The following is an 11,490-nucleotide window of genomic DNA, read 5'->3' as shown; positions in this document are numbered from 1 at the left end:
GATAATCAGCTTCTTCAGTTGTGCTTAATGCAACAAAAGTTATAGATCGGCCTCTCGCTGTCCCTCGTGTGCAACTTTACTGTCTCATTTCAAGTCCAGCCTTTTGTCAAGACGTTGGGATATATTGTTAATAATCATGGTCATAAGAACATGAAGTACAATAATTCATTTTCTAGTTGATGTTTTCTGATTTTTTCTCAATCAACACACATCTTCCTTACTAAGATGTGCTGCATTAATGTAAAAGACACAAAAGTTCTAAATTTTTGAAATAAATATTGCTAAGTGCTAATTTTGAAGTGTTTTGTAAAGGTATAGAATTGACCTACATGGACAAAATGTAAATGATGGTGTTTCACCATACGGAGTCATTTACAAATTAAAATAGCAAGGAGTAAAACATTCCAAAATAAACGTAGTTTGTTTCTATTTTCTTTTTAAACATTGGATAAAATGACAGTTTTCCTCTGTTGCTTTTTGTTTAGGGTGCAGCCTAAACAGCAGAAGCCATTTCACTGAGGTTTGCTTGTTACATAACAAATATATACAATTTTAAATGTTACTTCGGAACAAAACTGGATCCCTGTTACTATATTCCTACTTGTCAAAAACAGTCTAAAAGACCATAGAGGACTGTCAGTAAAGTTAGATATTATGATCTCTGCATCGTATGTCCTCTTTTTGAAACTTTCACGTCATAATTGAAGGATGGAATTCCCAATTAACAGTTTCTTCATCTTTACTTTGTTGTTTCTATGGACACACATTCATGGACAGGAAGATGCAGCAGTGGCAGGATCTAAACATCGCACGTGTTGACAGGCTAAAGTAAACGGGCCGTAATTTTGTTGATGTGTTGACTGGACAGTGAATTCCATCCAGAGGCAAATGCTTCAGTGTCAAACTGTACAGGAGCGAGCTACATTAGAAAAGACAGAGGCACGGTTGAACAGATGATGAGACTGGACATAATTAATGTAAGAGAAAAGGAAGTCTCAACGATTTTCCAAATATGATGATGGAGAAATAGTTTGGCCTTCACTGATGGTCCCAGTGGAGAAATGGTTGTTCTCACTTCCAGATATGCTATTTCATTTTTACTTCTTACTTCAGTATGAGACTAGACCATCTGACTGATTTCTGGAATCAGCGCTGCTGTTGAAACAGTAAAGTCAACTATTTCTGCAGCTGAGAGAGAAATAGAAGCCAGATTCCTCCTGAACCCGCTGCACATGCGTCCCTTTCTTAGAACAGAGGAAGACATCAAAAGTAGGATTAAAAATCAAGTCAAATTATTAAAATTATCCAAACAAGCAGAAATCACACATGGATGGTTGAATTTGAACTTGGATGAGTTTGTAAACTTGGAGTTTGCATAACGTGAATGTGTGTGTTCTTGCAGTAATTTTCACCACAGAATGATAAAATACAGCAGCCTGCAGGGACGCTTCGATTGAAAGAGACAATACTGCTCAGGAACAGGCCTGTTTCAATGCTTGGAGATTCACCTTTCCTAAATGTGGTGGACTCTATTAAAGCCCTTCTCATCCAAGTAGAGAGTATCTCTGACTCATTAGGGGAGATAGCTGTCTGCAGGCTTTAACAGTAGCCTTTCTAGTAAGCGTTCTCCTTTCAATGCCAGTTTCCATAACAAAATGTTATGTGTATTAAAGCTTAAAATCTTAAATGGTTTGCTTACTCAATGATGAGATTTTTGGTTGCTTATTTTTACAGTGTAATGCCACATTCATGCATTGTAAATGAAAGTTTAATCCACCTACCTTTAAAGTATCTTCTCCCATAGATGTAGAATTCCTGAAGCTTCCGGAAAAATATCCCAGTTTGTATGTCCACGTTCACAGAACTCCAAGAGCAGAAAAACCATTTTAATCCAAGCACTCCTATCTGAGCCTTGCACTTGCTTGAAAATTGTTCAGAAAGAAAGTGAGAAACTTCTTAAAGACTGGAAGATCTCTGTGGCTGCACCAAGCTCAGGTCCTAGTGCCCCCAGACTGAAACGCAACTTGAATATATACATGGGTGGAGAGCAGGCCCGGTTCTGGCCGTGGATACACGAGGGGGCAGGCGGAAATGTTAAGGGGGTGTGATTATTATTATTATTATTATTATTAGGGCAGCGGTTCTTAACCTGGGTTCGATCGAACCCCAGGGGTTCGATGAGTCGGTCTCAGGGGTTCGAGGAGCCTTTGCCGCGGAGGTAAAGACACACTTGTGTAAAGTCGTGATGATGCCCCGCTTTGCTGAAGAGGATCACATTACATTGCTGAGCAAATCAGAGCTGCGGAGGAGCACTGATTGAAGGAGCTCCACTGTCAGCAGGGATTTGAACTTGTGTCTTTAATTACTTCAGCAAAACTCACCGTTTTTACCAAATTCTATAGTCTAAATCTGCTTCTTAGTCGCATCTTTTCGGGGTTGGTACTGCCTCTAGTGGTGTGGGGGTGGTAACACAGTTAATATAATTACATTACTAAATCAGAATACCGCAAAGTATTTTGTGTGTCGGGGAGGGAGGGGTGGAATAAGGGTTCGGTGAATGCGCATATGCAACTGGGGGGTTCGGTGCCTCAAAAAAGGTTAAGAACCACTGTATTATGGGTTGATGTACTTCATATATTTTAAGGTAGACTATAAAATGATAAAAGTCAAGTAGAAGTCGGACTCATTGCAGTGATGTCATAGAACCATTTCAAAAATACTTCATATCAACTTAGAGGCCATCATATTCACAGCAAATATTGACAAAAAACCCTTTAAGTCTATTATGCAGGAATAAAAGTACAAGAGACAGATCTTTGTCAGCAGCGGTTTAGCACACCTGGATCAAATGATGGCTCATGAGGCCTAAGAATATTGACTTGCTGAAATGGTTCTTACTACCACCAGGGAGAGAACCAACACATGCAGGATCCCAGCCTCCAGGACCCACTTTGGGTCTCACTGGTCTACAGTCTGTGTTTGTGGGGTCTCCCTACATAGCGCCCCTATTGCGGTAGTTTTTGCTAAAGTCTGCAGTATCTCTTTGATGAATTATTTACGTTTTTATACAACATGAGCTGTCTGAGAAACTCGTAGTTGATCTTTCATTTTCTTGGAAAAATTAGTTTTGTCACGTGATTGCAAGTAGTGGACTGACCGCCTGTAAAAGTCATTGCAGAGTAAAGAATCGACTAGTCGTTGGTGCAACCCCTAATACATTAGCATTGTTAATAAATATAATCTTCATGGGATTGGGGTAAAATGCCAACTTTGCATTAAAAGTGTCATTGTTTACAAAATGACACTTCATGACAACTGTCAAACATTCATAAAGACTTCTTTAAAAACAACAATATCAAACCGAATTAATATTCTGAAAATATTTCACATAGCATAACATTATGTCTAAAGTAAGTTATTTTGCTTAGAAACTGAACGCATCAAAAAACATTTTCTTACCGCTCAGTTTTGCAGCCATGCTCATGTGCGGTGCCAGGTAGGACTGAGTGATCTGAAGGTGAAAATATAAAGGGAAATTCAAAATTAGTGAAAAACATCCATTTAATTTTTTTCCACGCCTTTAACCTTAGAACGTTAAAGATGCACCGAATCGTTGCTTTACACGCAGATCCGTAGCGTTAAGCATTAAGATTCAGCGCCAAAAACGCAAACGTTTCCCACACACAGAAAATAATATTCAGTCTGTAACAGTTTGCTTTTCTGGCTTGAAATTTATTTTTGTGATTACTACCAGTGAACACATCGTGGTTGTTTAGCTAACTTGGAAAAAAACTGCTCAACTGATTATTTTAACTGAACCGAAACACACCGAACTGCGCAGCACGACATGTTAAGGTTAACATAAAGGAGCTGCTTCCAACTCCCTCGAAATTTGTTAAAAATTAAAACCTTTTACTGACCTGTGAAACGTTGGGGCTTGTTTTGTAGCATTAGCAAAACACTGTGCTCCTTTCCTGTACAACTTGACAGATAAAGTCACTGTTGCTGGCAAGCAGGTCTTTTTGAGGGAGCGGGATCTCGTTTGAATACTGAATGCTGATTGGCTGCTTACTAGAGGGATTTCAGCTGCAGGCTGCGTGCAGACAGACAGAAGACCGCAGCCTGTCCAGCAGGGTGCGCTGCAGAGCCTCGCATAAGGGAGCTGTTGTGTTATTTGTGGCAAGTTTCATTTGAGGGGGCACNGCAGCCTCTCCAGCAGGGTGCGCTGCAGAGCCTCGCATAAGGGAGCTGTTGTGTTATTTGTGGCAAGTTTCATTTGAGGGGGCACCTTTACCCGAAATTTATTTATCATATTTCCCAAGGAATCCCATTGAAGATTTCATCCTTTATGAATAACAAGTAATGCAAAAATAATTTATCCAGAAGAAGCAATTATTGCTTAAGGATTTATTTCCCTTGTACTGTCAAGGCAGTTTGAAAGTATATTAAAATTTTAAAAAAAATGTATGTGTATTTTCCTACTCCTTTGTTGCAGTCTTAAAAATGTATAACAATCAAAATATACTGAACAACTTGCACAGACAAGCATGCAGCCTTTGAAGTACCATTTGTAAAAATTATAAATTGAGGCAACACAGTACTGGTATTCTGTATGCTGTAATAACTAAACAAGTTCCTTAAAATCAATTCCCATTTTTGACAGGCATAATCTTACAGTACCACCCACTTTCTTGGATAGTTACTTTGTTTCTTTAGGCACGGAAAAAAGAACAAAAACACCACTACCTTCCGATAGTTACTTTCTTTACTTTCCCTCTTGGAGGTGAAAAATAATAAAAAATACCCTCTATCTGCCTTTTAGATACTTTCTTTCGTTAAGGGTGAAAAACGATTAAAAATACCCACTATCTGCCTTTTAGATAGCTACTTTCTTCACGTAAAGGTGTAAAAAGATTAAAAACACCCACTATCTGTACTAGATAGTTAACTTTAGTCCACTAGCAGTCGGAGCCTGTCCTAGCAAATGTGAGGGGAAAAAATGTTAAGGCCAGAGAACCTGCTTCAGAAGTCTCTGTCATGAGCTAATGCATCACACAAGGATCTTAATACTGCTATGCAATGATTCAGCTAATAATCAAAGTAACCTTAAAGTTTCCCACTACAAGCTCCACCAACCCCAGGGACGGGAGATGGTGGGACCAGTCCTCCAGCACCAAGGAGTCTGATGGCCAAGTATGATTCTGCCACAATCTCCACGTAGTCCTTAATTGTAGATACTAACTCATTCCAATGTGCAAGGTCCATGCTGGAGATTTTTATTTTATTTTTTTCCTTTTTTGCGTTCCTCACCATAGTTACTTTTGGTCGTGTCCTTCTGTCATGACACACGGTGGAGGTGGTCAGGTCTGAGCAATTTATTTATACCAGGTAAGGATTTCTCCCCAGAGAATGTGGACTGGTACCGGTACTGGACTGATTCTGAGCCTTCCAATGATTTTAAAAGAAGTTCTACATAACTTAGAAGTTGATGTAAAAATAATGTTTGTTTTAGCCACAAAATGATTATGCTCAGCAGCAAACAACATATCTCCAACTACAGCATAGAGCAGCTCATCGATGTACCAGCTATGTAGCCTGAAGTAAAAACATTTTGCTAGACAATGTCAAACATTGAGAAGTTTTAATTATTGTTATCAAACGTTATCAAACACGGCGTTTTGAAGCCAAAAATACCTCAGAAATATACAGAGCCAACCATGAGAATCAACTCATTTAAAGTTAAAACTCAGTTTCACACAAACACAAAGACCCTAGCATAAATGTTTGGCTGTTGAACTGGACCGTTCCAGGTCGCTATCAAGCTAATTTACTATTAGCAGCTTTACTAACTTTTATATTACATTACCGAGGCACATTAAAACAAACCTTTATGTTGGCTGTTTTCTATTCTTCCTCTTTCTTTTCTCCCTCCCTGAAGAATAAGTCCTTTTTGAGACATTGTTTTGCTCACTAAACTTCTGACCGGAGTTTTGGACGTTGGGAAGCTCAACGGCAGCTCAAATTACCGGTGAAGCGTGCAGTTCCGACCGCGGCCATCAGGGGGCCCCAAGAGCAATTTATTTATTTATTTTTTAATCCATAAAATAACGATTTCTACATGGATATATAGAAACATAGATTTTTTTAAACTATATATTTTTGTAAAAACAAATCACTTCATATTGAAATTGTGTGTTTTTGATTTTATAATTACATAAATTATTACTTAAAAAAAAAATCAACTCCACTGAGGGGGCTCTTTAGTGGCCTTGGGGCCCTAAGTGGCTGCTTCGTTTGCTTATGGTGGATCTTGTAGTGGGAAACTTTAAGGTTACTATGATTATTAGCTGAATCATTGCATAGCAGTATTAAGATCCTTGTGTGATGCATTAGCTCATGAAAGAGTCTTCTGAAGCAGGTCCTCTGGCCTTAACATTACAAGGAAGTCATTGAATTGTTCTTTTGTCTGTCCTGGCTCTTAGTGAAGAAGACACGTGTGCCTGCTGTCCAGTCTGCTGTCTGTCCTGTAACCAAGTAGATTATCAAACTATGTGATTGGAATGGACTTTGGGGTCACAAACAGGATCCAGCGAGTTGGAGAGGTTGAGGGCGACCGGAGATCGGATGCATCGACCAACCTGAGGAGTTTGTCTTCAGTCCACTTCCAAATAGAACGAGGGAGTCCGAGATCTCGTCTCTGCGACTGCAGACCGACTGGATCCAAAAGAACCTCAATAAATTTATCGGGTGAGAACTCTTTCAATTGTTTATTTATTTTTTTTCTTCATATTTCCTGGGACAGGCTCTGACTGCTAGTGAACTAAAGTTAACTATCTAAAGAGTAGATAGTGGGTGTTTTTATTCTTTTTCCACCTTTACGTGAAGAAAGTAGCTATTGAAAAGGCAGATTGTGGGTATTTTTAATCATTTTTCACTTTTAACGAAAGAAAGTATCTAAAAGGCAGAGATTGGGTATTTTAAATTATTTTTCACCTCCAAGAGAGAAAATAAAGAAAGCAACTATCGGAAGGTAGTGGTATTTTTGTTCTTTTTCGTGCCTAAAGAAACAAAGTAACTATTCAAGGGAAGGAAGTGGTTTTTAGCATTTCTACAAAAAAGCCAGTGGAGAGACGTCTCTCTGAAAATTTGAGTTCTGGAACCTCAAAGAAAAGTTTGGAGTGACCTGATCCTGGGCCCAGCAGTTNATAAACTCATTCATATTGCTAAGATTTATAATCGCTTATTAACCTGCAACTCTTTGCAGGTCCAGAGGAAGTCGGAGCACTCTGAGAAAATCCCTGTAGGCCCAAAGAAAACATGCCTGGTCCAAACTCCACATGCTCTTAAATTTTAAGAGTATAAGAAGTTCAGCCTTAAGAGCAAAGCAGAAGATTCTGTTTGCTGATATCCATTTCAGATTAGCTTATTTTAAGGAAAAATATGCTTTTACAAACACAGCCAGACAATGTGAAGTTAATTATCTTTTATTAATAATGATGTACAAGTTTCCTAGACAGCATAAGAATAATACCATTCACATTTAGTTCAGAGTTAAAGTGTATAATTTATTAACATCATACAATTTTCATCATTAGATGAAATACAGTCAGAATGTTGTATACAGTTAAAAATGTCAAAAATCCTACACAGAACCAACACATGCAGGATTCCAGCCTCCAGGACCCACTTTGGGTCTCACTGGTCTACAGTCTGTGTTTCTGGGGTCCCCCTACATAGCGCCCCTATTGTGGTAGTTTTTGCTAAAGTCTGCAGTATCTCTTTGATGAATTATTTACATTTTTATACAGTACAAGCTGTCTGAGAAACTCGTAGTTGATCTTTCATTATCTTGGAAAAATTAGTTTTGTCACGTGATTGCAAGTAGTGGACTGACCGCCTGTAAAAGTCATTGCAGAGTAAAGAATCGACTAGTCGTTGGTGCAACCCCTAATACATTAGCATTGTTAATAAATATAATCTTCATGGGATTGGGGTAAAATGACAACTTTGCATTAAATTATCATAATTTACAAAATCATGCAAAGTTGGCACTTTTAATGCAACTTTTAGAGCAACTTTGCGTTAAAAGTTTCATTGTTTACAAAATGACACTTCATGACAACTGTCAAACATTCACAAAAACTTCTTTAAAAACAACAATATCAAACTGAATTAATATTTTGAAAATATTTCACAAGCATAACATTATGTCTAAAGTAAGTTATTTTGCTTAGAAACTGAACGCATCAAAAACATTTTCTTACCGCTCAGTTTTGCAGCCATGCTCATGTGCGGTGCCAGGTAGGACTGAGTGATCTTAAGGTGAAAATATAAAGGGAAATTCAAAATTAGTGAAAAACATCCATTTAAATTTTTTCCACGCCTTTAACCTTAGAACGTTAAAGATGCACCGAATCGTTGCTTTACACGCAGATCCGTAGCGTTAAGCATTAAGATTCAGCGCCAAAAACGCAAACGTTTCCCACACACAGAAAAGAATATTCAGTCTGTAACAGTTTGCTTTTCTGGCTTGAAATTTATTTTTGTGATTACTACCAGTGAACACATCGTGGTTGTTCAGCTAACTTGGAAAAAACTGCTCAACTGATTATTTTAACTGAACCGAAACACACCAAGCTGCGCAGCACGACATGTTAAGGTTAACATAAAGGAGCTGCTTCCAACTCCCTCGAAATTTGTTAAAAATTAAAACCTTTTACTGACCTGTGAAACGTTGGTGCTTGTTTTGTAGTGTTAGCAAAACACTGTGCTCCTTTCCTGCACAACTTTACAGATAAAGTCACTGTTGCTGGCAAGCAGGTCTTTTTGAGGGAGCGGGATCTCGTTTGAATACTGAATGCTGATTGGTTGCTTACTAGAGGGGTTTCAGCAGCAGGCTGCGTGCAGACAGACAGAAGACCGCAGCCTGTCCAGCAGGGTGCGCTGCAGAGTCTCGCATAAGGGAGCTGTTGTGTTATTTGTGGCAAGTTTCATTTGAGGGGGCAGGACGTTTGTTTGAGGGGGCACCTTTTGCTGGGGCAAAAGGGGGACATGTATCCCTCCACTGCGTATAGCCGGTGGAGGGATACATTTTAATAAACTCTCTAAAAAATGACCACAAAGCAGTTAAGAAAATTATTTATCATATTTCACAAGGAATCCCATTGAAGATTTCATCCTATATTAATGACAAGTAATGCAAAAATAATTCATCCAAAAGTTCATATCCATCACCTTGTGATGGTAGTGCCAAATTACAACACAGTACTAGTATTCTGTAATAACTAAACAAGTTCCTTAAAATAAATTCCCATTTTTGAAAGGCATAATCTTACAGAACCACCCACTATCTTCCCTTGGATATTTACTTTGTTTCTTTAGGCGCGAAAAAAGAACAAAAATACCACTAACTTTCGATAGTTACTTTCTCTCTTGGAGGTGAAAATAATTAAAAATACCCACTATCTGCCTTTTAGTTACTTTTTGTCGTTAAAGGTGAAAAATGATTGGGATCCTGTGTGGATGGGAGTGCTGTTTTTTCCTTTGTCCACCAGAGGCCGCTGGAAGATTGGTGTTTGGAGGACGTGGACTGTCTGCCGCTGGATACCTGTTCACCTACAGCTCATTATCTCATCAGCAGAGCTTTAAACGAGGGAGCAGTCAACACGTCAATGCCAGTTTGTTAGCTAGTAATGGTACTGCAGTGTTAGGGTGTTTTCCTTGTGACAATCTGTTCCTTGTTAACTCTTAGTAATTGTTCTGTAGGAGCCTCCACGTGACGTTTTGGATCCATCCACACAAAGTTCTCAAGCTCCTGGCGTTTTTCCTCTGTGAATCCTCTCTTTGTGACGCTGGCAGAAGTTACCCGCCGGTTGCCCAAGCTCCATTTACATCCTCGTTGTTTTCTCACCTCTGGAACTCATGTTGACTGACTCCCTTGCCTGGATCCTCAGTGAAAAAAAGAACTTACCTGTCTGCTCTCCAACACCATCTACCTCAACAGCTCCTTCACTTGGCCCACAGCAACTCCCTCCATCTAGACCTCAATTCAGGAACCTTCAGATCTCTCCACCATTCAGACTGAAATCCACCCAAGTAAGAATGTTTCATCCAGACATTGCGTTGCAATTTTCCCACTGACCTTGAACTCACCATCAATCCATTCCCTTCCAGTCCAGTCCCCTGGTTGCTGATCCCCTGAAGACTCTTGAACTTTTGATTGTCTGCTCATTGTAATAAACATCTTTTACTGATACCTGTTCTCTGTGCAGAGTTCTTGCATGTGGGTCAGAAAGCTAAACCCGAACATGGCACTATCTGCCTTTTAGATGGCTACTTTCTTCATTTAAATGTGTAAAAATAAAAACACCCACTACCTATTCTTTAAACCGTTAACTTTAGTTTACTAGCAGTCAGATCCTGTCCCAGCAAATATGAAGAAAAAAAACAATTCAAACAGTCCTCACCTGATGAATTTATTCAGGTTCTTATGGATCCAGTCGGTCGGCAGTCACAGACATGAGACCTCGGACTTCCCTTGTTTAATTTGGAGGTGAACTGAAGACAAACTCCTCAGGTTGGCCGATACATCTGATCTCCCGTCGCCCTCAACCTCTCCAACTCGCCAGATCCTGTTTGACACCAGGTCCATTCTGATCACATAGATTGATAATCTACTTGGTTGCAGACTGGACAGCAGGCACACGTGTCTTCTTCACTAAGAGCCAGGACAGATAAAAGAACAATTCAATGACTTCCTTGTAATGTTAAGGCCAGAGAACCCACTTTAGAAGTCTCTTTCATGAGCTAATGCATCACACAAGGATCTTAATACTGCTATGCAGTGATTCAGCAAATAATCATAGTAACCTTAAAGGTTCCCACTACAAGGTCCACCAACCCCAGGGACGGGAGATGGTGGGACCAGTCCTCCAGCACCAAGAGGAGTCTGATGCGTTCCTCACCGTACTTACTTTTGGTCATGTCCTTCTGTCATGACATATGGTGGAGGCGGGCGCAGTGGACCCAGGTTTTACAGAATGCTTTTAATGATGAAAACAATAATACAGGCAGCACAGAAAGAGCAGCAGGCTAAGGCTCAAAACTGGTAGCAACTGGTAATACAAAACTAATGACGGACTTGAGGGCAGACTAGAGATATCAAGATGAGGACCCGACAAGGAACACAGGTGGGTTTAAACACACAGGGAGACAATCAGAAGAAACACAGAACAGCTGGGGACTAACAAAAGGTAGACATGACAACACAGAGACTCAACAGAGCAGAAACCTAAATAAACATACATTAAAACCAAATCACTACAAAGCCCATCTTTGTAGTGGTCCCCAAACTACGGCCCCCGGGCCGGATCCGGCCCACCTCCATATTTGGTCCAGCCCCCTGAACAATACCAGAAAGCATTCAGATTTGTATTTTCCGGACTATAAGCTGCTTATATGTGGATTTTTCTTCAACCACTTCCTGCCTCT

General features: G+C 39.7%; 1 protein-coding gene across 1 annotated transcript in view; it reads right to left on the bottom strand.

Annotated features, from left to right (window-relative positions):
- The window catches only part of LOC106947080 (nerve growth factor-like), a 15,747-nt gene extending 11,744 nt beyond the window's left edge, over nucleotides 1-4,003 (bottom strand). The window contains exons 1-2 of the mRNA XM_015031871.1: nucleotides 3,921-4,003; nucleotides 3,460-3,511 (exon numbers count right to left, since the gene is read on the bottom strand). Coding sequence (XP_014887357.1) covers nucleotides 3,460-3,484 — 25 coding nt within the window. The 5' untranslated portion in view covers nucleotides 3,485-3,511; nucleotides 3,921-4,003. The remainder of the gene's footprint in view (nucleotides 1-3,459; nucleotides 3,512-3,920) is intronic.
- Nucleotides 4,004-11,490: the final 7,487 nt, after the last annotated feature.

Source organism: Poecilia latipinna, unplaced genomic scaffold, assembly GCF_001443285.1.
Source record: "Poecilia latipinna isolate Pla-1442-1.1 unplaced genomic scaffold, P_latipinna-1.0 Scaffold222, whole genome shotgun sequence".
Classification (NCBI taxonomy): domain Eukaryota; kingdom Metazoa; phylum Chordata; class Actinopteri; order Cyprinodontiformes; family Poeciliidae; genus Poecilia; species Poecilia latipinna.
This window is presented reverse-complemented; position numbering and strand designations above follow the sequence as displayed.